This window comes from Brachionichthys hirsutus, chromosome 7 (assembly GCF_040956055.1).
Source record: "Brachionichthys hirsutus isolate HB-005 chromosome 7, CSIRO-AGI_Bhir_v1, whole genome shotgun sequence".
Taxonomy (NCBI): Eukaryota; Metazoa; Chordata; class Actinopteri; order Lophiiformes; family Brachionichthyidae; genus Brachionichthys; species Brachionichthys hirsutus.
In genome coordinates this window covers 10,193,629-10,221,547 of record NC_090903.1, presented here as the reverse complement: position 1 = coordinate 10,221,547, position 27,919 = coordinate 10,193,629, and the positions used below count along the sequence as shown (strand labels likewise).

Below are 27,919 nucleotides of genomic sequence, written 5' to 3'. Positions count from 1 at the left end.
TCATATTCTATAGAACCGTCACCAGATCCTCACAGTCGTTCATGAATCCGATAATCTGTAAAAAAAAATACAAAAAAAATGAAAAGTGACTCCTATAGCCCCATCTAGTGCTTCTAAAGCCATTTGCAATAATCAACCTTGTCTGAATCCAAAGCGCCCATCAGAGGCAGGAGGCGTGTCCTACGGGACTGTCAAACGCTCTCGTGCGCGCACACCGACGGTCAGCCCCCTCTCCTCCTGCGCATGCGCGCACTCGTCGAGGAAGAGGAGGGACCTGGGAACTGTACTCATTCAAATCTTCACGGTAAGTCTTCTCTGGTCTCAGTGTTACCGACTGCAGCGTGAAGGGTAGCCTCCGTTTTCGCTGTGCTTTCAGAAACACACGGCGAATTGATTGCTTATCGGAGTAGTTGATCAGATAATGACTTAAAGGCACGCGCAAATGTGATGATATACATAAATAAATTATTATTATTTATATATATCTACATTTTGAAATGAAAAGAGAAAAACTTTTTGATTTTACATCCCTACAGTTAAAAAATAGTCCACATCAGCAGTTGTGTTGTGTGTTGTTAAAGTTTTTAGTATTGTATGAACATTTACATAATATATATATATTTTTAAAGGTTACCCTTTGTACAGCATACATATTAATAATTACATATTTGCATTGTTAGGCTCTAATAATGACAGCACAACAAATCTGATTGGCTTGTTTTTGGGAGTGAATAAAAATAAGGTGAGGGCATAAAGAGACACAGGACAAATTGATGTTTGTGTCAGACACATGAAACTATTGTCCTCTACAGCAGAGTACAGTACAAGGCAAAGCAAATGGACACTGAGAGCAGAGCAACCATACAGGAAGACCTTGATGTATTTGATATTTCTGAGGAGCTTGGCTTCATCCAAAAAGAGCCTTTGGTAAGTTTGTAATTTTTTTTTTTATTATTATTATTATTTCATACATTCGATCCATTTCATTCCATTTTGGTCCAATACTTTTAAGCCAAACAGAAACAAAACGTACATGATTTGCAGAACAATACTTACACTTTGCTTTTTGTCCTTGACATAACATACCACAGATGACTATTCTTGCACCACACCAGGAAATGGATTTGTAAACGATTGAAGGAAATATATTTAGCTATCCCACAAAAACCCTTTATTATAATGGCTGAATCACTGAAAGAGACAAAACTAGCTTAGCACAGAGTAAATACAAAATAAGACCCCCCCCCCCCCATAAGTACACACACGTGTTTTCTACGCAGTTGCTGCTTTTTTGACAAACATCAAATCTTTCCAAATAATTTCCAACAGCTACAATCTCGTTCTGTGGCAGAGAGAGTTTCGACCTTCAAGGAAACAGGACCATGCTGCCGAACGCACCATGACGTCATCCATTCACTCAGATCGGCGTTTACGCAAGTCAAACCAGGAAATAAACGCATCAACAAATAGCGAGTCCAGCGTCGACGACATTTACACCATCCCGTCGTTGGGTCGGGCGTAAATCTGCCAGCGTGCTGCGCGCCTGAGCTGCGTGACCGGCCACTGTGGGGAAAACTCCCGACTGCAGGATCCACAGCGCGTAAAAAGCGATCCTTCTGACCGGTGGGGGGGCGCAGCGGCTGCCGCAAAGTGGACCTTTAAACGCCTTCGAACGCAAACGCCGATCGTAAACGGCCGCTTGTGCTGGCAAGACTGGCCCTCCCCTGGATTTTAGTCACAAATTCCGATTTTACTAAAGGGTTAACGCGCCTCCATAACGCACGAGTATCTGATTTCCTTGATCCGCTGTCAAGACGCTGGGAGGGGCCCCCAGTGCTCTTTAAAAGCAGGACCCGTAAATAATGTGTTCGGCAGGAACGCACGAGAAGCGGTTTAATGAAGCAAATTACAAATACAGAAGCAAGAAACAAGCGCGTAAACATGAAGGCTGATGAAAATGTTCCTGTAAAGAGAAATTGTCTCTGGGTTGACTTTATCCGTCTGTGTGTGTGTATTATCAATGGAGATTGTATTTTTATTGATAGAAGTGTGTCTCAAATAGTACATGAGTATAAGCAAAATATTGTACAACTAATATATGTGTACAGTAATACGATAAAACAAATGTATTGTGATCAAACCAGTTGCCTGTAAACATCCCAGGACATATTTCTACCATGATAGATCGTAAAAAAAATTTTTTTATATGATCAAATGATATGATATGAAATGTAATTATATATGACATGCAAGTGTTAGGAGCCTCTGCAAATATAATAATGCAATGAAAGTAAATATAGGTACATGCATTCCAACTATTTACACAAACTAATCAAAAAAACTTTGTTGAGCAATTCATTTTGACGAATGACAAGATACTAATGCCACCCAGATACACACACACACACACACACACACACACACAACCATGCATACACTTACAGTACAATATATGAGCTGCATCAAAGTGGAGCTTTAGGCAGTTATTTCACCTCAGCTGCAGAAAGAGGTGGAAAGAATACATTTGAGGCCATCAAAGCCTGAGGTTGTTGAGCTCTTGTGTTTGTATGGTCACGCCCATGCCCTTCATTCTCTCAATGCTTCACTCTTTTCCTGATACGTTTCCAGGTCAGGGACGGCCCCCCAACCTGAAAATCAGGGAACCATGATTTCCCTCCACAAGGAACCCCTGATGCAAAATAATCCAAAATCAATGATCATTTAGTTTTTTTTTCTTATCATCTTCTAGACTGACCTTCCAGACTATTATCAGGTGTGGCTGGACCTTGCCTTTAATCTCCCCCATCTGATTGAATCGGGTAAACTACGGGATCTGGTTCACAAGGTGAGACGGAGCAAAACACCCCTCATTCAAATACGAGGCGCAGTCAGCGTTGAAAGGGAAGCCATTCAAATGTGGACGAGGTTTGGATTTGATGGCGTTTAATGTAAACCACTTCTGATCACAAATCAGATGCCGGTATTGAGCACCGACTTCTTGGGTAACCATCGGGAGCTCGTGCTGGCTCATGTAGCTCTGGGATCCATCAGCATGGGATATGTGTGGCAGGAAGGACAACATGCACCCGCACAGGTAAAACATTCACGCTCTGCAATGCTCGATTCACAATGTTCTCTGTCTTAGCTTCCTTAGCTCATTGGCTAACGTTAACAGTCACATTAAAGTGCATATGATTCTTTTTAGTGTTCGCATGAGATACAGTGACCTTGAATGTACTCTAAATGAGATAGTACAAGGTCAAGCAGTGGGTCACAGATGCACAGTTTTCACCCAGGAGTCCAGAGTTCACATCCCATTAAAGCAGTGCCCCCCCCCCCCCTCCCTTAAACCTAACCACGCTCTTTTTGTACCCAAACCTAAAGTGCATTTCTCCTTATTACAGGAGTGCTTTTATGTCGTCTTCAGATCCTGAAGGGTACCTTCCACGTCAGGATGAGATGCAAGATGATAAAAATGATGATCGATGATCCGATATGATCATAGTAGACAAGCTAAAATGAGAAGCGGCTGAATTAATCCTCCGTGCACTAAAACTGAGCCGTAACTCATGTCATAGTCGAGCTATTTCAGCCTGAAACAAAGTGGTGGGATGATCTACACTTAGCTGTTGTAGGTTTAAGACAACCTGTCATGTTTCTTTGACAGATTCTCCCTAAAGCCCTGGCCTGGCCCTTTTCGATCGTGTCCTGCAAGCTCGGCCTTCCGTCTATTCTTACTTATGCAGATACAGTTTTAGCCAACTGGAAATTAAAGGATCCTGCAGGGTGAGTCTGTGTAATCAGAAGTCGCTTACGTCAGATAATGACTTTCCATTTCTTTATTCGCTGGACACGCTTCTCTTTTCTTTCATCTTCATTTTAGGAATATGGAGCTTGGGTGAGTAGCAACAACAATAAAATGAAATCACTTGGTGTGAAATGCAGCTTGGTGCTCTCAAAATGTTTCTGTCAAATATAGGAACTTGGACTTGATAGTTTCCTTTCCTGGCGGCGAGAGTACCAGAGGATTTTTCCTCGTCTCGTTGTTGGTTGAGATGGCTGCCAGCTCAGGAATAATGGTTCGTACTGACTCCTACTCTTGCATTTTTGAACGTTAACTCTTTCTGAACCTCGGCCTCTGTGAAGGAAGTTCATTCAATTTCCAACCGCTTTGCCCGGCAGCGGGTTGCGGGGCAAGCTGGAGCCTGTCGAGGCTGAACAACTACCTCCACTTTTAAAATACAATTCCCTTGATCCGAGAGGCCACAATGGGACTTATGCAAAATGTGTACAGGGGGGGTCATCGACTTGGGTATGTCGTAAAAACAACAGACGAGTAAAGTCAAGTCAAATTGTGGCAAGTTGCATAGGTCAACGACGCCCCTGTTTTCCACGTTTTAGTTTCTCTAGCATTGAAAAAACGCAAATAAAAGTAGACATTTGGGTTCCCTTGTTGACATTTGTGTTTCTCATCTTTAATTTTCCTTAAAGCTGTAACTTCAGACCTCATCCGTTTCCTTTGCAGCCTGATGCTTTGCGTCCATACGCCCCTTTTCTTCATGTGTGCCACTTGTCTCTTAGTGATGCTTTCTAAACTTTCAACTTTAACCAGGGGGCTCTAGAGGTGATGCGTGCAATGGAGATGTCGCACCTCGTCGGCGTACGGAACGGACTTGCCAAAGTGACTCAGTCTTTGAAGAAGATGAAGGAAACATTCAAACTCATGCACAGTAAGTTTGAATTAGATTTAACGTCATATAAATGCTATACATTTGCATGCGGAGACCTTTCTGAAAGCATAGAAACGCAAGGTAATGAGAATCATTTTGTATTTTCTAGAGCACGTGGATCCAACTTTATTTCATGGAAAATTGCGAATTTTCATGTCGGGGTGAGTTTTATGGCTTTTGCGGTATTAAAATCACCTCTGCTGCTACTCTTCCACGACTTCAATGTTGCTGCACTAACTGGATAGCTTGTGTAATTTGTACCGTATGTTTCTAACTGTAAATGGAAAAGGTTTACAGCGCATACGCTTTGAACCAGGTGGCGAGACAACCCCATTCTTCCAAGGGGACTGGTGTATGAAGGTGTGAGCCACGAGCCAATTTTATTATCAGGATCAAGTGCAGCCCAGAGTTCAACCATTCAGTGCTTTGACGCTTTGCTGGGAGTCAAACATGAGAGTGAATCAGGTAAATTCAACCCCCCCCCCCCTTAGATGGTTCTGATGAGTGAATCTCACTGTTTTTGTGATCTCGTGGTCGACTATATGTCAAAGGAAAGGTCATTATTTTGCATCTTTAAAAATCTTTGTTTCTTTTCTCTCCATTGATTCATCTAGGAGCCTACCTGACACGCATGAGAGACTACATGCCTTCAGGCCACCGTCAACTGATCGAATATCTGGCGTGCTCGTCTTTGCGAGACTTCGTCCTGTCTCACTCCAGCTCTGATCTCTGCCAGGCCTACAACTCAAGTGTCTCAGCGTTGGTGGAATTACGGAACTACCACCTCAATATTGTCACCAAGTATATCGTGGTGCCCGGTAATCGTGCCCGCAGCATAGGGTGCCCATTCAGAGGCACTGGTACTGCATTGAATACAACAGGGACTGGCGGATCTCACCTTATGGTCTTCCTCAAAGAGGTCCGCAAAAACACCCAGAAAGCACATATCGTAGATGACATCTGTGTCGAGCAAACTTGAAGTGAAATATTTAAGTAGTTAATGTGCAACTCCAGTGGTTCAACTTTCAATGCATTGTGATCCAGGGTGTATTCCAAACACTATGATGTGGTGGTGTTTTTAAAAACTATATAAAGCTACCATTTTTTTTTTTCTGTCGGGGGAATTTTACTGAAACATTGAACATGGTAAAAAAAAAATCAAAATCAAATGTAAGTTGCTGAAATATAGGTTATTACATACTGCCAGAATAAGCTTCCTATTTCATATTTATAAACGCGCACACACACACACACACACACACAGAGAGACGAGGTTACTAATGTATGTCTCATGTTTTTTGTTGTTCTTAAACCATTTTTAGTGTGGAAAAGTGCCAATAAATCATCTTTCTGACCTACATTTGATCATTACACTATAATTTGCTTTGTAGTATCATATATTTAAAACAGAATCTGCTTCCTGAGAGGAAGAAACAGATGGTAGAGCAAGGACATTGGTCAAATAACTGGAAGAGAGCGTCATCCGGGGAGAATGTATGACACAGACACAGTGGGAGTAATGTATGGCATCCAATCAGTCAGTGTGATTGATTTTCCCACTCGCCTCCTGTTCTGGACTTGAAAGTTGTCTCTCTTCATGCTGTTGAGAACTAATCGCATTAGAAAAGAGAGGAAGGGGCTTGACTGCACATGCAGCTTCTAATGATGATCTGCTTTTTTTTCTTTTAATCGGCTCACTTTTATTTCTGGGTGACTTTTGGCTGAATTCAGCAAATATAGCCGTACTAATTGTCCACCTTCCCCTGCAAACAATCCGTTGTGCTTTAGGGAAACTGAGCTGTATGTTGAAAGGGCTCAGCAACATAATTGGGATTTGAACACGACTTCCTTGCCTGATGTTCGTATGTACACAGGCTCAACTGTGATCTTAATATTTGCTGTATAAAAATATTAATTGGTCTTTTACTTTACTCAAATATTTCTCTCTGGCATTAGGCAGACATAGCAGCACACCGAATCACCTTCAGGTAAAAATGTTTTAATTGTGATGTAGAAACAGTAGAAAAATGTATCACATTGCACATTATGACTAAATTGCACTTTCTCAAGGTAGAGTTCATTTCATGGACATTGGTGACCTGAATAATATAATTACTGCACGGTCTCACTGTGGAAGGCCAGTACATGTTTTGTGGATAATTCATGGACATATCACCATCCCATAAGCTACGTGAGAGCTCCTATTATAACATAAGTCATTTAGTTAATACCTGCTTTGATACAGCGCGCAAGTTCAGTGTCAATGCTACATTATTATTCCTTATTTTACTCAACCAAAGCTGGTGGCTACAAGTCTTCTCTACTGTAAGCTTGCGCTCAGATTTTTTAGCAATGAATATAGCCCTTCTTCTCTGATAGTTCAGTGCACTGTTGTTTGTGTGGCCTGGTCGACGTTTGCCGTACTGTAATTGCCTTCTGCAGGAAAAAAAAGAGGGTTGTTTAGTTTCACAGGATAGAATTAGCAACTTGTAGAGAGTCAATATTTCAATCAATCATGTCTGAGTTATGCAAAGCAAACCGGTCTTGAACCAAATTGTCTCATAATAAATAGTGTCAGCGCTTTGCTGGGACACAATTAATGGACGGCAAGGCAAACTTCTGATGGGCTCAAAGAGTAATGTCGAAATAGCCTTTAAGTTATAGAAAAAAATGTTCTTTTTTCTTTTCTTTCTTTCGTTCTTTCTTTCTTTTTTTTTTTTTTTACAAGTAGACAAAACATTTCATGTTAAAAACCTGACCTAAACCAAAAGACTCCCTCTGCATTTGCAACAGTTGCAGGGCCAGGCCCTAGCAAATAGGTTTTAAAATTTAATTTCACAGTACTTTGCTAAAAAAGAGGCAGATATTTGAAAATAGACTGTGAACATTATGCATTGGTTTAGCCAACAAGAAAGGGACATGTATTACTGAGGCAAAGCTTTCCGACTAGTTGGTCGGTTACACAGTGAGCTAAATAGAGAGACAGAAAGATAAAGAAACAGCATTACAGATAGGGAGGAGACGAGTTACTGACGAAGGAGGGCAGATGTGCAGTCACAGAAAAACAGATACAGAAGAGGACAACTGCGTTATATGAACAGTGCTCACATGCTACCATGTACTGTACTGCTTCACTTTTTAATGCATCATCCTCTCAGTCAGAGTTTGTGCTTTGTCGGAGGTGGGGCTGATTCCATTCCATTCAAAGACTACAACGTCACTCAAAAAGGCCCTCGACATAACGTCTCCTCCTGTTGCCAAGCAATAGGCTCTAAGGAGGGGGAAAAAAAAAAAAAATCGAAGTTCATTAACTTGGAGGATGCAATAATAAGAACAACAACAACACACACAAAATCACAAAAGCTCACCGAGATCCGTTGATGTGTCGGTCCTCTTCACCAAACATGCCAGAAAGAGGTTTGACAAGAATTATAAGTGTTTATTTTGTCTCTACTGTTTCCAAACTGGCTAAATGTAAAGTCTCAACTCCAGCCGCCAACCCAAAATGAACTGGAGTCTCTCATTATCCAGTCTCACATTCTCGATTGCTCCCTCCGAGTGCTCCTTCATCCGTTTTGTGAACAACGGGCTTTAATGTACCCAATGAAAAGGCTGCTTGTTTTATTCAGAGGAACCAGAGTTTCCAACGAGCATGCTTTTTGGACTCCGTCTTGGACTTGCGTTTCGGGGTGGATGTGAACACTTCATTGGAGTAAGGCAGAGCAGGGCATTGTTGACTGTCGAGGAAAGAAAGTCTTTTGATCAAGGGCTGCAGTTTGTCTTCCTGCTGTTTGAAGTCCAGCTCAACACTGTAACACAAAAATAAGAGGTATACTATTAGACTATTTTGGTTAGCCAGTTCAGTATTGTGCTTTGCAATGCGAATATGTGGCTGCAGATGCAGGTGCATTGATCGGAAGTTGTTTCTGTATGGCTGTAACATTTTTCATTCAATTTTATCTCATTTTTTTAATGTTCACAGATCGAGACTGGCAGGGAAGTAAATGCTCTGCGTGTGTTGCCAGACACCCTGACTCAACATATTTTGTGGCAGATATCCACATTTCAGAGACTTCTCTCAGTAATAGAGTTCCTTTGCATCACCTCTGTATTTCCCTGTATGCATTCTCTTTTTTCTGCATAGATTACAATTGTAGGAAAAAAGTAGCCAGAATGTAGGTTACTCCTGACATCAGCCTTCCACATCCAGCAGCATAATCCCAGGCTGGTCATCGTCTGATTTTGTGCCGGCACCGGAGTTGAACTCTCTCTCTGATTAAATCTCTCCAGGCTAGGGGGTATTGTGGGACTTAATCCCACCCAAACCATTGAGAGGAAAAGCAAACCCCTGATTAAATGGCTGTATTCAAGCAAGGGAGAAATGCAATATTACACTGCATCCTCCTTTCACTTTATTGCTATTGATTTGTAGAGCTTTATTAATGTATCTATTCCACGAGTGTGTAATCAATTATGAAAGCATCAGAGTGGAAGAAAAAGTGAATGAATCATTTGCAAAATGTGTGTCAGACTACCACACTGCATCACCCAATACAATGCATTTTTGTTTTTTTCATTTTCAATCCAACCTATATTTCCCATCATTATTAGAACAGACTATGACTAACAGAGCTCAACGTTAGTGCCCTCAACATGAAGGCGCCTATTCAAACATTAAAACGTCAAGTTTGGCCTGACGCAGGAAATATTTTGCTGGACAGTGTAATTCATGTGGCTGGAGGATAAATGTTAACTTAACATAGTGAATCCTGGGCCCCGTCCTCACCTAGAACTCTACTGCTACCTTCAAGGCACAGAGCTATAAAAGCTGGGACATGGGAAGAATCTCATGTCTTTTTTATACGCCTTCTAACTGGGACCAGAGTGCAAATTTTGCTCCTTTCAAGCAAATGTTGGAATGACAATAAAATTCCTTGATATGAAAATGCAGCAGAGCCTGTGGTTGGACGCTGTTTAACGCCTGACACTTCACAAGTGCTGCATTCACACTGCCAGCCTTCACGCACACCTGCCGCCGCAGTCGTCTCCGGGGAAAAAGGAGGCTGGAAATGGGCATAACAGCTGTGCTGCATCGGGTTGTATTAGCTAGCAGCAGGAGTGTGTGTACTACATGCTCTATGCAAGTCTGTGCTCCATGTCCTCAAGCCTATTTACATTTAAATGAACTTCAAGAGTGGCTTTTGAATGTGGTTGCCCCCCCCCCAGTGTTCTGGTTTGATTGATTGTTGTAATATTCTTCTTCCTATTATTGACCCTATAGAAAATGGCACTGATTACTTCAGTGGATGGATGGATGGATGGAAAGGATGGCATTTGGTCCTCCTGCAAGGGTTCGATCAACAGTTAGCCTAGATGAAATAATACACCTTTCATACATTTTGAATTTGTCAACTGGAGAATAAAATAACTTACCTCTGAGCCAAAACACCAGAACCTGGGCTGCATTTTTACAACACTTACACGCCTTGAGCCAAAACCGCTGTTTCTTGCAGGACATGCTGTGCTTATTTACAATGTACCCTGGCCACATCATCCACTGGTTCATTTCCTCTGACTCCATTAGCATCTTTGTTTTATGTATACATCTGGTGTTTAAATAACATTGACTGGACCAAAAGGAGAAGAGGAGCACAGCCGAACTTGTGCAGCACAAAATAACACCAGCAATTATTAAGTAATCACTTGGAAGATCACCCCGAAATGACTGCACACTTTGGACAAACGCCTCGGGGTGAAGTCGGAGGCATTGGGCAGCAGGTGCGTCTCCAAACAAAAGCCCCCGTTTCTGAGATCATCTCAGCGCACACACAGATTGAAGCAGCTGGAGACAGCTTTTCTAGGGCACACAGCAAAGCAGATTAATCATCTCTTTAGTTATGCAGTGCGAGTCGCTGACGCTGTGATCAGTGGTGAGCCGTTTGTTTGTCTGTGGTCTTGGTGTGCTGAGCACCATTCAATGATTGCTGCTCCTGGGAGGGATGTTGCCGCTGTGAGATGTCTTTTTAGCACAGCGCACCGTTCACTCTAGTGCATGTACCTGCTCTCTGCTAGTCTCTTTTCAATTTGCCACTGGCAGAATCATTTCTCCTCCTGTGATTTTCCCTTTGGACATTCATAGCTCAGTCCTCGTTTGACAGGATGAGTTGTTCAGGGCCGGCGTGTTGTAATATCTTCAAGGCAGAGTGGATGAAATCACTAGTGAGTGACAGTTATTTCCTCCACTGACAGGCAGCAGTTGAAGCTGACTCACTGGTTATGTAAACTAGATGCAGAAATCAGCACGTTGCCATGTTTATTAAATATAAAGGTCAATGCTGTTGTGTATTACACCGCTTCCTTGCTTCACAGACACACAGAGAGAAAGGTCCAGTATTATTAGAGCAATAGAGAACCGGTAACCATGACCGCTATTTGCAAAAACAAACACAGCTCCGTCATCTCAGCACGCTACATAGGCGCTAATTAGCGCTTGGCGTCTCATCATTTCCTTTGCAATGGCCTCTTCTTGAAGCTGTGTCTCCACGTAATAATCAGTTGAACATTAAAAATTCCACAGATTATACTTTGATTAAAAAAAAAGGTGTCTTTTTTCATTCAGTACGCCAAGAAAGCAAAATAGTATCCAAAGTGAGTATATAATATGCATATATCATACTACTACTACTAATAATAATAATCCACTCAATAAATAATATTCACCTATCCTAATATAAGATAAAAAGTTCAATTGAATTAAATAAGCAATTTCCACTATATTCACCCCATTTGAATTTGAATTTCAATCCGTTGCACAAACTAAAATAGAAGAGCATTTCAAATTGTCAGTGAACCACCAGCCCGTGTCAGAGGAGAATCCAGTTCCCTGTCCAGTTTGTCGACATAATAAAAGTCACCGTGCATGTTGATATTAGATAAAGATAAAGGATATGATTCATTACCCCCCATTGGACACAGTGAGGTTGGGGGCTCGGTGACCTGAATACGGCTCTTGACCTGGCCCTTCAGTGAGGGGAAATATTTTATCTCATGCACTAAAGTTTACCTATTTGAAACGGTAATATGCAAGAAATAGTGATCCAATTCTGTGATATGGGTGGAAGGGATACCCTTTTCCCTAAATGAGGCTGTCATTCCCCTAATTCACCGTCCATACACCCCTCCTGTCCCCCCTTGCTCTTGCTTGCTTTGCCCTCATTGTTGCAGTGAATGCAGTGATTGTGCAGTGCATGAGGTGCTGCAGTATAAAGGGTGGGGAGATGCTGTAAGAAGAGACCTGGAGTCTGAATGAGACCAATGCCGACTGCATGAGCTCAGCAGCTTCTAGAATCCATCAGACCCATACTGGCCTGCTTTGAACTTAAGGGCTACACGTCAAGGACTGCTAATATTTGCTCTGGTTTAAACATCTGGTTGCTTTACTGGGCTAATTTTAGCTTACCTCACTGTCCTCAGGTCAGGCTGGTGTGTGTGTGTGTGTGTGTGTGTGTGGTTTGCCCAGCAAGATTTGAACCATTAGCAGATTAACTTGCCGGGATGGACGGACTATAATAGACTGGGTGAGGGTAATGTGTTTATGCGGCAGAATTATAGCATGCAATATTATAAAGAAGATCTGAAAAGAAGAGTTATAAAAGTATGATTCAGACTTCAATGGTTTCATTACATTAAACACTATTTGCAGAATTTAAGGTATTTATGGCAGTTGCTTTGTCTGAGAGGACGATGACTGATTACTCATCCCTGCAGCTCAGCTCTATTCAAAGGCAGTTTCAAACTGGGTGAACTGAAATAAACAACTAATGATACAGATCACAGATTAAAACATAATCTCCCACTTCATTAGGACGCTGCAGAGTGCAAGACCGTGATTTTAATGCCAACACTCACGCTTTGGTTTCATGACAATAGCATGAAGACGTTAGTAAATGCGGCAAGTTAATTAAGCCTCGCTGCTTCATCAGTGCATTTGGCAAGCTACGCAAGGCGGGGGGGGGGGGGGGCTTCATTTATCTGTGGTAAAATGCACTATAATGCAACAATAGGCCCAGAAAACATACCCTTCACAGACTTACATGAATATTTATTTAACATTCTCACAGAAACACTCTGCTTCAACCCCTGGAGCGAATGCAACACTTCCAGTAATGACGAAACTCATGAAAGCGAATCAATGGCAAGACCTGCTTAATCAATAGGAAACACAAATGGACACACACAGCGAGATACACTGCGGTATTCTTGCTGTTACGCAACAGAGCAGCGACAGTATAGCACTGCACGTAAATAGAGAAACGCATCCATGATTAATGGATATAATGAAATGAGCAATTGTGGATCGTATTTATATCTTTTGCTAAAGATGGAATTTACATACCAAAAAGAATGGTATCCGAAATGTATCCTTGCACACGCACGAAGCAAATATTAACTCTTCGCAGGGAAGCGACGCACTATCGCTCTAAAGACTCAAGCAGACTAAAGCAGTTGAAGGCTCTATTTGAGTACTAATTCTATATACTGACATAAATACTGAAAGCAGAGTCAGCTCTATTTATTTGTTGTATCTGAATCTGGTTTGTTGGTTTTGTTCTATTTTACCAAGAAGGTGAAGAGTCAGCTTTACAGGTTTTTCCTCGTCCATGAGTTTGTTTCGTGTGCAAAAAGGGATTGCACAGTTACACATGCTTTTCAAGCTTTAAACTAAATTATAAATGAATGTACTTGGATCTAATTAGTGGTGCTTATATATATATTGACATTTCTTCACCTGTTTATGCTAAATATATTGATGATGCAAAAAAAAAAAAATAAAAATCACATGCCGAGTTTAAAGTAGAACAGATCTGTCCAAATTGTAAACCTCCAGCCATCTTCAGCCTCGGCTTCTGATTCAGTTACCGGCCTGCTAGACTTCTTCTCCCATGATGCCAACGAGTCTCCAAGGAGAATTAGAGAAGGAGAAGTAAGAAGGGTGAACCCTAGATTTTGCCTTGCAATCAGCAACCTAGCTATCCCCTATCCTTCTAATTACCCACGCCAATGACAGGTCACAGTGAGTCATTGTTCACAAGAAGTTCATGCTATATGATGCTAACCCCCCGTATCATTTTTCATTTTGGCACAGCGCCGTTTGACGTCTAGAGAAACATTATTCTTCCCCGATTGATGCTTTGCTATAATCACACTGCGGACACTCGTCTGCAGACAACCCTGAATGAGACGCTGAGGATCTGAGCTGCTAGCTCAACCGTAGCAGACAGAAACCTTCACCAAGGTCAATAGATGTGGGCCTGGCTGTCACAGCATTCCTGTGTTTCCAGTACAAACACGGACACTCCGACAGCAGATGATTACGGCCGGGTAGCTTTGGCCACCAGCTGGCAGGTCCTGATACGCACTGCCACACTGTCAAAGTGTTGGCGTCGCCTCACTTCCCGAGACACGGACTCCATTTCCATAATACCATGATCAGTACATTGATTGTCCGGTGCAGACCTCTGAGGCTTTTCTAAAATCTGCTTGGGGGGGTAGGGGGGGGGGGCCTGCAGGATCCAGATGAGCAGCCACACTCTGCCTTCACGTCAGACTGTACATGACTTGTGTGGCAGGCCTTGACAAACTAATAAGATTCCAAATATGTACAAAGCAGAGGACGTGACACTGGAACTCAAGAACAAATCTGCTTGTGCAAGTGGTTCTCGCATGAAGCCCAATGATTTCCCATCCCTCGTCCCTCTCTGTCTATAATATGGAAATCCTGCTTCTAAGTTCCACAATGGTCTTACATTAAAATCTGTGTCATTTCATCAGAATGGACTCATCAAAGAAAGTGGAGGCATGTTTAATCTGCTACAAATCCTGTCCCAGACGGGGCAGATTCCTTTTCTTTGCAATGGTAAACGTCACAGGTATATCTTACAGTGAGTTTTTAGTATTCATTAAAAATTATGGGATAGACTAGTCCTTATTGTCTTGTTATATATACAGGATATATATTTATATATACTAGTGCAGCTGCTCTGCAAAAGGGGAACCAGAAATCAGAATCAGGCATTCTCCAGAAACCTTTCTAAATAGCAGCAGCATTATGTATTTCATCATCTGCTGCAAATCCTTTTACATTTACCTCTATGACTAATTCTTTCCATATATTTTATGACTCCTCTCTTTTGGTTCCTAAATACAGGGACACATAAATGCTTTCATAATTGTTTTATCCGTGTTTGCATGCTTACCTGCTGCCCTTAAACTGCTTTGAGGCCATCTGCTCACTGCAAATCCAACACCCTCCATATTCTTTTACATTTTATGTCCCCCCCCCCCCAAAGAAAAAGCAGCACATCGGCAAACACCTCCCGTAAGCATCCCTTTCACACCAAAACAAATGATCATACAATAAAGGCATCTAGTGCAGCACTGATGACATGCTGACAGTGAAATAGACATACCTGTAAATAATACATGCGCTGTTTCGACAAGTGTCACAGTTTGCTGTGTCTTGTCCCGTTCGGTAGAAGAGCCTGCAAAGCGAGAGATGAAAAGATACATGTGATTTCCAGTGGCAGGCGTTCCTGTCATGTTCCACACACCTGTCGACATCAGCCCTGATTCAGATTTGTTCAGCTTGGTTTTTCAGCCTGTGTCGTTTGTTACCAACAGTTAGAAATAAAGGACAGAGCTCTGATCTTACTGTTCTCACAGATTTGGTTCTTAATGTGCGCAGACATGCTGATTTCATGTAATAGGATTACTATGCTTTGCTGTGGCATAGGCCTATATTTAAAATATCTAAGTAGCAGCTTAATACTGCACGGGCTGAGAAATCATTGCCTGCATTCCGTGCTTTACTGTAACGCCTCTTATTTCTCATCCATCTCAATGTGCTGCAGGCCCTAAGGAGTACACAGCCCACAATGGCCTGTTGCCTTAAACTTAAAATAGTTGAATTTGTTTTATTTACAATAAATCTTAAAAACTAACCAGTTTAAAATCTATTTGGGAATGGACAATGCTTTAATACACTGTATATGTGTCATTAAACACAAAAATGACGCAGTTGAACCAGTGTCTCTTGTATTTGTCAGTTTTCCCATTCCTAATTCCTGGTTTGACTTTACGTAGGCATTCAGGTGTGCATGTTATTGATGATAAAAGCCTCTGCATGCACTGGCAGGATGTGATGAGAGGCGCCGCTGTGTTGCACGTAATTGCTTGCTGTCACGGCAGCTTTTCACCCTGTCCCACGACATGTGGAGGGGTCGGACCTCAACTGCGCACCGAGACATGAGAGGTGACCTCACTAGGGATGACGGAACATCCTTTGTCGGGATCAAAAATGCTGATGAGAGCTAAAGGTCAGCAGGTTCATCCAACTTTACTTGTTCTCCAATGAATACTTTTTGAGCAGCTGCCTGTAAGGACTCACTGCAGAGACAAGGTCTGCACTGGTTTTGTGCTGCGGCCTATTTTTAAGTACATCCTTGATTTTAAAGAGCTTTGCTCTAATAATCTTATCAATAACTAAATTCATAATCTCTCTGTGTACTCTGCTCAAAAACACCCAAAACGTTGTTACTATTCAAGGGAAATACAGTAACAATTTATAATCCAGAGAATGTAATACATTTATATGATGGCTATGGAATGTCCTCATTGTCCCTATTTCACTGTCCACAATCCCTGTAAATGTGTCTGCTGCTCTGCCCACCTGAACACCGCATAAAACCTCATGTAAAATATGATGTCCTGCATGTGAGCAAAGCCAAGAGTCGGATCAACTCACATTCATCCTTTGGTGCACTTATTTAGATGCACTCATTTATGGACTGTAACTATAACTGTAGCATTAGTAATAAATTCATATACAACAGATATATTCATGCAGTATTTTGGCCTTGATAAAACCATGTGATTGTTTTCAAGAAAAACACTACTTGAATGTTTTAATTATTTTGTACAATAGTGCATTTTAAGTTTTATGCTGTGACAGAGGAAGATATAATAGAAACAGCAATATTTTAATTCAGTGCCTAACATGCCAATGTATTTTTTGTAGTTTTGCTTTTGAAGACAACATTGATAAATGCTCATTTGATAGATTCCTTTGCTAGGCCTATGAATTACTTATCCCAAATATTTTTATAAGGAGGGCCAGATTTTAAAATGTGAGCGTGTCCGAGGGCCAACAGTCCCTGACAACAATTTTTTAAACCCATCAAAAAATGCACATAAATATTCTGCCATTTAACATTTTCATTTATACACAAATTCCATCAGAAACAAACAGAAACTCTGCAAAATGTGATAACAGACATTTGCTGTGACAAAGAAACAGATGAGCCACTGACACTCATATGAAGAGTGAAACTGAGATGTGGATCTCAGCATGCATGGCATGCATGGCTCACACACATGGCTAAAATGCCACGCACGTGGACGTCACTTAGCCTCGATCTCAAATGGTTTGTCTTCAAGGCCAAAATAGAGAAAGTCTGCCCACACAAATACATACAAGGTTAACATTTTATTCGCTAATGTACACTCTCTTTAAACTTGCTCTCATTCAGCTGTCAGTGAAAAGAGATGAAAGAGAGCTGCAGGCGTTGCTGCATCTGTCGCTGTCACACTGAAGCGTGTACAAGTATTAACAGTATTAGCATCAACAAGGAAACACTCTCATGGCAATTCAGGCAGACAGTTATTTCAGCATCAGTGCTGAAAATATTGTAATTTCCACCTTTCCTCGAAGCGGCAGCCGACAGTGTCAACTCTCCTTTTTTGACTTGCGGCAGCCATGACGGCTGAAAGGTCAGAGGAAATCTCATTCGGATAGGTAAGTGTCGGCTGTAAACACCTGCAGACTTCTCTGTCGTGACCTCTCCAAAGCAAGAGCATCTCAACACATGGGCTGTGATTGATTCATTATTCAGTCTGCTTCTTCTTCTTCTTCGGAGTTTTATGGCCATTTAGAGACATCTTTCACACAATGCTGCCTCCATAAGTTGAGGAAAAAGAACCGCATGCTCAATTCTTTAGCTTTTAGCTGCTATTTGCTTTTGGTTCTGCACGTCGAGTACGCTTTGCATTTATGACTGCAGCACTGTAATAACCAGAGTTGCACCTAAAATGTTTGGGCTTGTTCTGAATTTGCATTAGAAGATGCACTTAAATTGATTATTTAATCCTTCCGTTGTTTAACCTGGACTCAAAGCACGGATTAATTGTCCAATTAAAATGCACGCCTCGGTATGAACCACCTCAGCGCATCCTTAAAAAACACAGTGTTGGCTCAAAATAAAGGTAAACCCTAGTGTAGACACCGTTTCGCAGAAATGAAAGATAAAGTGCGGCAACTCTAATTTGGCATCTACAACCGAGTTCCACAGATGTATAAGAGTATGTCTCAGTTTAGAAATGTTTTCTTGTCACGATGAGACGGCGTGCAGCTATTATAAATTGGTGTAAAAGTGTCGTTATGGGTTGAGAACTTTATGGGAGTTAAGCTTGTTAATATACTTTCCCCCTCAGCAGGTAGAGTGAGTCTGTAATGAAATATGAGACTAAAATAATTATTAGGGACACGTGTGCCTATTTTAAAAATAGACAGAGAGTGCTAAAATGTATTAGGCTCCTGATTGTGGCTCGATGTTTGACGATCAATAGGCGCTAATACAATAGTGATCCTCTGATTTTTACTCTTTGACACAAGCGCCATCATCTTGAGTTTAAGTTTTTATTTTTATTTAATTAACCTTTTGCTAACTACGCATCACCATCACTAGCCTGAATGTAGAATAGAGAAATATAAGCAGTCAGATGATCAAACAACTTTTTGACATACAGGAGGTCGTCAACTTCTGACCTTTGCAATATTTACCGTATCAAGATGCAGCATAATATACCTACAGAAATTTAATATGGGCCGATTTTACGACCAAGTCGGCTTCCGACAGAACCTTCGGAACCAATTGTGGTCGTAAAGTAATTCTAAGGAGTGGTCAGAAGTGGTTGACTAGTGATGGCGTCAGTGTTTTACTCCAATTTCTATTCTACATCTCTGACCACTCTTCCAGTTGCTTTACTTTAACATGGGGATCGAGCAATCAACATTCCAATAAGTGGTCGAGCTGAAGTCCTCCTACCTCCCGTGTGTATTGTGGTATGTGCGTCGTATCTATGACAGCAAACTCTACTCACCCCTCTCTCTGAGCTTCACCTTTCTCTAGCTCCTGAATAACTCCAAGGAGGACCTTGATTGTTTCCTGGCTGGAGCCGATGAGAGTCTCCATGGCCTGCAGCTGTGCTTTGATATCCTTGTCTCCAGAGGGGGGCCTTATCTGCTGGCTGCTCCCCATGCCCGGGGCTCCTGTGCCACTTGGAGGAAAGCCATCTCCTCCCTTAACCTTTTCATTTAGTTTTGCGGAGGCTGACGCATGCCTCGTCCGACACTTCCCTTGTGACTGTACGGAGCATTTGGCACTATGGGGAAGTGTCTGTGAGTGCTGTTCGCTTAACTGCGTACCCTTTTTCCATGTACAGCTCACATACGGACTTCCTAAAGACTCGACCTTTGTCAAAGAGTTCCACGCGGCATGGTCGGCGCCTCTTGACTTGCCATGTGAGTTAGCCAGTTGGCGCTTGGAGGAGGTGCCAGCAAATATGTCTTCTTTGGGTAATCCTTTAGTTTGGGTCCTTGTCTCACTGACTTTATATTCTGGCTCTGTTTTGGAAGGAGAGCTGTGTGGATGGCATTCCGCAGAGTCTGGACAAGAGGGTCCATCCACACAGTTGGCACTGGAAAGCAGCTCCTCAGTATCGCTGCTATCATCTGTGTGGTGAAGCAGTGCTTTTGTCTGTCCGACAATCTTACCCTTGTACTTGGACGACTCCCCAATTGGTTGTCCATCTTCTGCTGTCTTTATATCACTCAGAAAACCATTGTTTTGTCCTCTGCAGTCTTCCACCAGAGCCGTATGTTTGAATGTATGTCCCTTTTTCCTCTCAAATGGAAAAGTCTTGTATCTCTTAGTGAGGTCCGGTGAGGTCTGGACACCAGTGCTTTTAGTCACATTTGGAATTGAGCGTCTGGCAGGCATGGTCATGTACTTTCTATGCGTCACTTTACAGGAAATGGATCGGGAATGTCTTCCCTGTGCGTCACAAATATCTTTGAAACGCACTTGTAAGGCTTTGTTTCTCTTTTTCACCTCCTTCCTGCCTGATTCTGGTGCATCAAGGTTGTGGGATGGGTCCGTCTCTGATTCCGAGTCGTCTGAATTTGAGAGAACAATGCATTTGGTGTCCTCTTTGCTCACCATGTTTCCTGAAAAAAGTCAAATACAAAGAATGTTATTTGTTGTCCAGTGGGAAGATATCCTGAAGGGACTCTGTTACAATCCTGAATTTTAAAGCACAAATATTTATAATCAGACTATGGAGAAATAGCTCAAAAGTGAAATGTCGAAAAGCATTACATCACAAAGTAAAAAAAAAGGAAGAAATTCATATTTAATTCATTCAAACTATCCAATTATCCGCATTAATATGCGTACAACTTGAACCTAAACACACTAAATCTAATCACTTATTACGTATGTAGATGTCTCAGAGGTGACTTTCCCCATTCTTTCATTTCAGCTGTCACTTTCAATGACATCTTGGGTGTCAGAAGTTACAGAATCCTCCCACATCCGGTTCATGTTATGCACATTGCTTTTAATTACTAAAAAGAAGAGATCATCATTACAAAACCCGAACTATTGCATCCATGAACATAATCCTTGATACCGTTATGCAGGAGTAACCATTTAGAACTGCAAACACAATGATGATACCCTTTGCTCATACAGTTGAGAACCCCCCCCCCCAGCTAAAACTGAGCTCAATCTGCATACCATCATTTACTTACTACCCACCTGCTGCTCTAGAAACTCTACCTCCTCCTCTAATGTTGGATGAGGGATTACTCCTCCCGTGTGGCAGCGCTCCTCACTTATTTGCTCTGGTTGTGATTCTGCTGCACGGCTTATTGCTTACTCTGCCAACACTTGCAATAATAATTGTGTTTGCAGTACTCTCGTTGTTGCTGTGCTCACTGTTCAGAACTCATTTTAAGTTGACTGACTATGCCAAAAGCACGGCTCTGCTGTTTAGCTTGTAACATTGTCACAGCTGAAATACCCCTCATCGCTTTATATCAGTATTTACTCGTGATGTTACAATAGCATGTCATAAAACTAAAGGGTGGCTAATGCTATCTCTGACCTTGACTCAAATTTGAGAAGTGCACTATATTCACTTCTATTATGCATTTCATTTAGCACATTTATGTTATTGGTCTCCCTCGTGTTTGAATAGAGAAAATAAATGTTCAGTGCTTTTAGCCTTTTACTGTTTGGTTGATGGAATTTTTGTTTGTTTTGTCACTTTGTAGTCACATGTGTGCTATTTTGCAAGCAGGCCATTCACTTGGTTTGCTTGTAAAACCTTGTTTGATGCACGTACTGTCGGAGAGTCACTGTTACATTCTGTCAAAATTATATTAAGCCATAAATTAGGCAACCAATAGCGGTACTGCAAAAAAAAAAAAGGTGTGTCTGTGAGAGCTCTCGTTACTGATCTTCACATCTTAAGCACATCTGAACCGATGAGTCCTGTTTTCTGCTCTGACACACTCTGGCCCGTTTCTAAGTTAACTGACTGACTTAATGAAATCCCTGAAATGCTTCATCTCTATCTTGAGCATTTGAGTCCTTGATTCTGGACTGAATGTGGTTCCTGATCCAAAGTCAGTGCGTCAGCAACCGACGTTCTCACGGTAGACATGCAAATATTGACTTTGTCTACATTCATGCTGCCATCCACGATCATTAGAATTTATCAAGCAAATAGTCCTTTTACGTCCAACAATTTGACTGTGCAGTGTTTGTCGCCTTCTGCAGGTGTAAATCAACCAATGTCAACATTACATCCCGCCTACATCTGGAGACCTAAACAATTAATTCAAGTTGCTTCATCTGTGTAAAGGACAATCTAATTGCTTTAATTCATGTCAAACCCAAAACATAACTATGTGAGATTGAGACATTAATAATAGGGGCAATGTGTAAACAATCACCAGGATATAGCCCTAAATAGGAGGCAGTGCATCATCAGAGTGGTTACCTAGTCCTGTTCACTAGTGTTTTGTGCAGTTACCTTTGCAGCATTCCACATCATTTAATTAACCTGCAATTAGAGACAATTTTGAAAATGAATATTTAATTTATCATTACCAAATAATTTAAGACACTTTTATTGTCATTGTTATTAACTTTCCATTGGCTTAGCTTAATTAATTGTGATTATGTAACAGCCACAAACTGCTTTGAATACACGCAGGTTCCAGAATGGCATTCATAATACAACACTATGCCGTTTGTTTCATAGTACTCCCCATGCAGAGTTTCAAATTAAAGTCCATGGGAATGAGAGATACTTCATTTTCTGTCTCATCTGAGATGAAGCACATTTCATAGTTGGAGAATGAAACATATCAAGCGGTACACGGAAATGAAATGATGCCTGAAATTACTGAAAGACAACATCACAAAGAACAGGTTTATCAATTTAATATGACAAAACACCATGTGATAAATAAACTCCAATTAATCATTATAATAAAAGTAAGATATTTATGGAGCCAGAGATTTTCTGAAAGTAATCACCCATTATCATTTGTAGACAGAGTAAATCCATCACTGTGATTGTTCTGGTGGGGATATTTATACTGAACACATATTTCCTTACTCGCAGAGTCGCTACTGCCACAACACTTGTAAGAGGAAATGAATAGTACATTAGATAAATGTTAGTGTCTGATTGGAAGATGCGCTACTTCTGCAGTACATGACTCCAAAGTGACTTTAAGCAACTAAATGGAATAAAAAAATAATTTGCTACATTCGCCCTCACATAAGCTACAAATTAGAAAATTAGACTTTTTTCATGACTGAACCACCATATAAGATCGCATTCATTTTTGTATTTGTATATTTTAGTGTGTGTGGGCCTTGTTTGTGCCGTTTGTAGTTTAAAGTGCCGCACAAGCACACAAACACGTGCACACAGACAAGGTCTATAAATGAAAATCACAAGGTTGTATTTTCCAGCCGTGCCTTTCACCTTGCAGGACCGTCTGCTCACTGCAACCTTGCTTTCAGCTCAAACTGCTGATGAAACAGAATATATTTTGTGGCCATTGTGTTTTATCCTGTTTGGTGTTAAATCTAAAAAAAAGAAAAAGAAAAAGACAACTACCAGCAGCTTTTAGTGTCATTTCAGTCTCAATCAGACATTTGGTGCCAGATGGAGAACACAAACAATATGGTACGCTGTGTCAGACAAAGATTTTAGAGCAGTTGAATTTTCTTGGGGAAGAAGTTTGTTTTGGAACTCAGAATGCCTCTTGATCTTAGCATCAGTTCCTTGTCAGATTAAAGACAATTAGTTTGAAGCGGATTCCCACGGGATTGTTATAAAACAATAACAGACAGACATATCAATCTCACACCACTGAAAGTTAGTCAAATCTGCAGGAAGTGAGAGTGCGTACAATTAAACGACTATTCAGACAAGTATTCAAGGAAAGCTCTTTGCCCACTTATTACTTTCGGCAGATGCACACAGTGAAAGAGAGACTAACTACAGGCTGATTTGACACATGGCTGCTCAGATGGTTGAGCATTAATCTCATCTTCTTCCTCCTCCACCTCTTCCCAAAGCTACAGTATATCTCTGCTAATGACCTGAGGTCCTTCCCTGATTTGGCTTCAGCAATCCAAAGGATTATGAATAATGCATTGACTCTAAAATTGCTAAAGTAATCCTTTAAAATCTCCTTATGTATCCAGCAGACCACATTTTTCTGTTCCAATTTGCCCTCTAGTTCTTTGATAAAAAGCTACATGCATGAAAGAAAAACCTTAAGCTGGAGTATCACGCTGGATTTATTATGACCACCGTCTTGCTGGAATGTGTTTGTAACAAACAGTAATGGTCGGTTGGGCTCATTTTCTTCGGCAATAGCGGCCCTACAACACTGCTGACTCATCATATATGCCTCGCCACAAAGGAAGGAGAAAATACAGCTTTGCACGGATCACCTTACGCCCCTGTTTAACACGTCAATTCAATAATTACTGAAGTGCATCTGAAGGAGCGTTGCATAACATTGCCACTCTCATTAATGGTTAAGTGAGGTTGCTACAGTGCCCTCCGCTCTGTCTAAGTAGGCTGCACTGCATCATCAGTCCAAACACAAATATGGGAATGGGGTTTTCTCAAATGCTATAACTCATCATTTCAGCAGTGTTATAACAATTATACATAACAAAATCAGCACATGGCGAGCATAGGATATTCTGTACATATATTTTTCTCCCCTCCTTATATGCAGTGATATTGCACTGCGTTTTCAGGAGCAGAGTGTAAAGGATGAGATATCTCTGCAGTCTATAAGGTGCACTGTGTGTGTGTGTGTGTAGTATATGAAGACATTTCTATAGCACTGTGCAATTTTAAAGTATAGATTCGGCTCCTGCACGCTCCACGTCGCAGTAATCTTCCTCTCAATACACCATTAAGCTCTTCTTCCTGTAACAGTGCGAGCCCCTTTGGTCCAACATTTTTGTACTGTCTTTTGTTCAGGTTTTTGAAAGCAATCCCAGACAGTTCTGCAAGCTTCATAGTCATGCTCACACAATGGCACAAACACACAAATACAGACACACACACACACTGTCTTATTCCAGCTGCCATCCAGAGCTATCTGTATCAACCCAGGCTGCCGGCTACACCTGCAAAAGTTTGCTTTATGACATTGGCTTAAAAGATTTAGCACCGAGTCGCACTTTCAGCTATGCGGAACAGTAGGAGGTTTTAAAAAGCGCCCCTTCTGGACGAGAGCAGTGGCTGTGAAATGGATCCTTGGGAAGAGTACATTTGGAGAGGCTGATACGCAGAAGGGCATTTTGAGGGCATTTTGTGATCATACGCTCTCCTGCTCCTTTGGGTCTCCTTTAGTATGAGTTTGAGTCTTACAGCGCATCAACCCTGGTGAGTCCAGTGATTAATAACGTGTTGGGGCTAAGGTCATGCGAGATCCAACTGATCATTAACTTGGACATATCGGAGAAGACGATACGGAGATAAACTGATTTCTTTCGCCACCTTACCGCTGCGCCCTCTCCGGATTTCCTGTAAATTCAGGCAGTCATGGAATGACATGCAGAAGCAGAGGGACAGACATGGAGAGAGCGAGGGGGCAACCAATGAGTGCGAGTAACGCGAGTGCAGCTCGGTTATGTGATGCAGATACCGGAGAGCTTCCCAGATCGCATATGTCATTAATCACGATAAATCTGAATTCACATCTAATCAAATCCAGCTTTGAGGGACATGCCACAAATGTCTTTTTTTTTTTGTATGCCATTTAATAGGTATCTTACTATATATGATCACCAGTCCATTACGATACGTTTTGCAATAATCTGTTAGTGAATACTTATTGATATTCTTCACCATTAAGCCCAAGCAATTCACAAGACAGTAATCGCAATAAGCAGCCTTTGCCTCATGAAGATAAATACTGCGTGCCTGTCAAAAACTGCAAAGCACACAATATAAGTACATTAGTCAAAGTCAAATTATATCAGCCTTCACTTTCAACCACTGAGGGAGATGAAAACCTTTTGACATGCTCTCCTTGCTTGTTATTAAACCACACAATGCTTGGATGCAGAAATTCCCCCTCCCTAATTGATCTGCATGTAATGCATGCAGGGATCCACAAATGCCTACATCACTAACCAAAGTCATTAAACAGCATTTTATCTGACATTTACACGTTGATTGTAGATCCCACACTCTTTTGGCTATACCGGCGAATATCCGTGCAACTCGGCGAAATGAAACAGACTCTTACCTTGAGAAACAGATCAGAGGTGCAGAGGACAGGAAAGCGCACATCCCCTTTCGAGCCAGTGTTCATCCATGTATTGAGCGGGTGCCAGATCACCATCCAGCCGCTGAAGCAGCTCTTACAAGCTGCGGGAGGACAGAGAGAGAGGCAGCCGGTGCAGTGACAGCTGGAGTAGTTTTGACACATCCGGCAAAGATTCAGGTTATTGAGATAGAAGGAGAAAAAAAGCAGAAAGACATTTCCTCAAAACCTGATCACGTCCTCACTGATATCCCCCTCTTGCTTTTTTTTTTTACTCTGCTTTCTTCCCCTCTTCTCCCGTATTCACCTCACTCATCACTGACGCTCATTCGCTCTTGTCTGTGCACTTACCGGGAATAGGTACCCACAGCAGAGATCTCCATCTCGCTGCGCTGCTGCTGCAATCCCTGTGCATTCCTGATTGAATGAATGTGTGCATCTGTGTGTGTGTGTGTAAGGAAGGCAGGGAGAGGGTGGGCTGATGGGTGGGTGGATGTGGCAGAGAGAGTTGGAGGAGGAGTAAGGGGTAGTACGCAAGCTTTCCGGGGAAAGTCCAGAGTCGCCGAGCTGCATCATCGTCGCCCCCCCCCCCCCCTCCATCCACCCGTTAACTTGTCCTCCACATGCTATCTATGTTGACACTGAGCTGTTATATAATCTGAAGGGCTTCAGGAGACACTGGGAAGGGGGAACTGTGCAATAATTATATATTCAGCTTTTAATTGGACGTCTCCTGTGCCCAGCTACTTTCATACATCTTGGATATTGTTTATGTGAGGCGGTGAAAGGACTGAAATCGAGCAAAGGGAAATAGTGGTGGCTTTATTGCTGCACATACTCGGGAGTGGATGAGACAAAGAGCAAACAGGGCAGTGGTGTTAATAAGAGTCTGAGGGGGGGGGGGGGTCGGATATGAAATGATGAGAAGACGCAAAAAAAGACAGAGACAGAGAGAAAGGCACCGATGAATGAGCTTCACTGGGAAACGGGAATTATTCATTTGGATGATATCAGGAATTTATTTGATTCTTCTGCATTTCGAAGATTCAAAATCCTGTTATTGCAAGGAAATTTGAATGATATTACGTCGTTGTAATGCAATCAAACGTTGCAGGCATAAGTATCCCCTTTCTTAAGGAGGGGGTCATGTCAGCATCTAACAGAGGAATTTTATCTTTAGGTAATATTTTCAGTTCAACAAGCAATTAAATTGCGGTAGCAAGTTTTGTCATGTGGGAATAATTTGATGAATATTTTTAGGTCTTTGTTTGCACTCTAGTATTTGTTAGTCAGTCAGCACAACAGTGTTATCTCAGTTAACATGATCTCAGTTTCTGTCTTCTCTCCTCAGCGAATAATTTCCCCATTGGGGAATTGAGGGTTTCCATGAAAAGGTGTACATGCTCTGTAACAATGTCTTGTTGGGTTGTAAGAGAGACTATTAGATCTACTTTCTGTCAACATTTGATTGATTGATTGGTTTATAACTTTGACCTTTGACCTACCTCCACCTCGTGATGTAACATGGTTGAAAATGACAAAGAGGCCTTTTGTTCGTCCACAGTCGCCACGAGTTCTAAAGAGGACATGAATTCAAATTAGTATAAAAGCATTTACTTATTGGATCTTTGTCCGCAAAGATCAATATGACTTTTATTTTTTGTTTTCCAATTTATATGTAATTTATCAAGGCAACCTTTTGTAGAAGAGGGTATTCAGTACTGTCACAAAATGATTTATCAGTGGGGGAAAGAAAAACACACGAACGAGGCATAAAAAAAATAATCATCCACACAAACCTATGATGTTGCATATACAACGCAGAGTTGACAAGTCTGCTACTTTGCTCCCCTTGCGCTACTGAGCTGTTGATTGACCCACCAATAACTGTGATGGGAGTGTCCACATTTATGCAAAGAAGCCCCGTCAGCTTCAGCATTCATTCTTGGTGGATTGCTGAATGCTCACTCTTAAATGGTGGAAATGTTGTACGAAAGGAAGCCTTGGGAAAGTGACCCCCCCCCCCCCCCCCCCATTCTATTGTTTCTAGTTCCAGTCGGGCTCTTCGAGGTGTCTAAGGATGGAGGCGTGCGTGCTGCCAAATGCTTCTCGCAGATCCACCACAGGGCATCCCCAGGTGAAAGAGAAATGTTTGCGTGAGCACAGGAAAACGTCTGATGTGATCCTT

General features: G+C 41.7%; 2 protein-coding genes across 2 annotated transcripts; one reads left to right on the top strand and one right to left on the bottom strand.

Moving 5' to 3' along the window:
- The first annotated feature begins 832 nt into the window (after positions 1–832).
- On the top strand, positions 833–6,136 carry LOC137895785 (indoleamine 2,3-dioxygenase 2-like). Its single transcript, XM_068741295.1, has 10 exons — positions 833–927; positions 2,750–2,845; positions 2,975–3,094; positions 3,668–3,786; positions 3,884–3,898; positions 3,980–4,079; positions 4,613–4,730; positions 4,840–4,891; positions 5,047–5,195; positions 5,345–6,136. Exons 1-10 carry the CDS (start codon positions 838–840, stop codon positions 5,707–5,709), a joined length of 1,224 nt encoding a protein of 407 aa, XP_068597396.1. The 5' UTR covers positions 833–837; the 3' UTR covers positions 5,710–6,136.
- A 2,219-nt stretch (positions 6,137–8,355) lies between these two features.
- Positions 8,356–20,068, bottom strand: insyn2ab (inhibitory synaptic factor 2Ab). Its single transcript, XM_068741698.1, has 3 exons — positions 18,948–20,068; positions 15,200–15,271; positions 8,356–8,539 (listed from the first exon to the last, which is right to left on the bottom strand). The coding sequence occupies exons 1-3, from the start codon at positions 20,066–20,068 to the stop codon at positions 8,356–8,358; spliced, it is 1,377 nt and encodes a 458-aa protein (XP_068597799.1).
- Between the last annotated feature and the right edge of the window lie 7,851 nt (positions 20,069–27,919).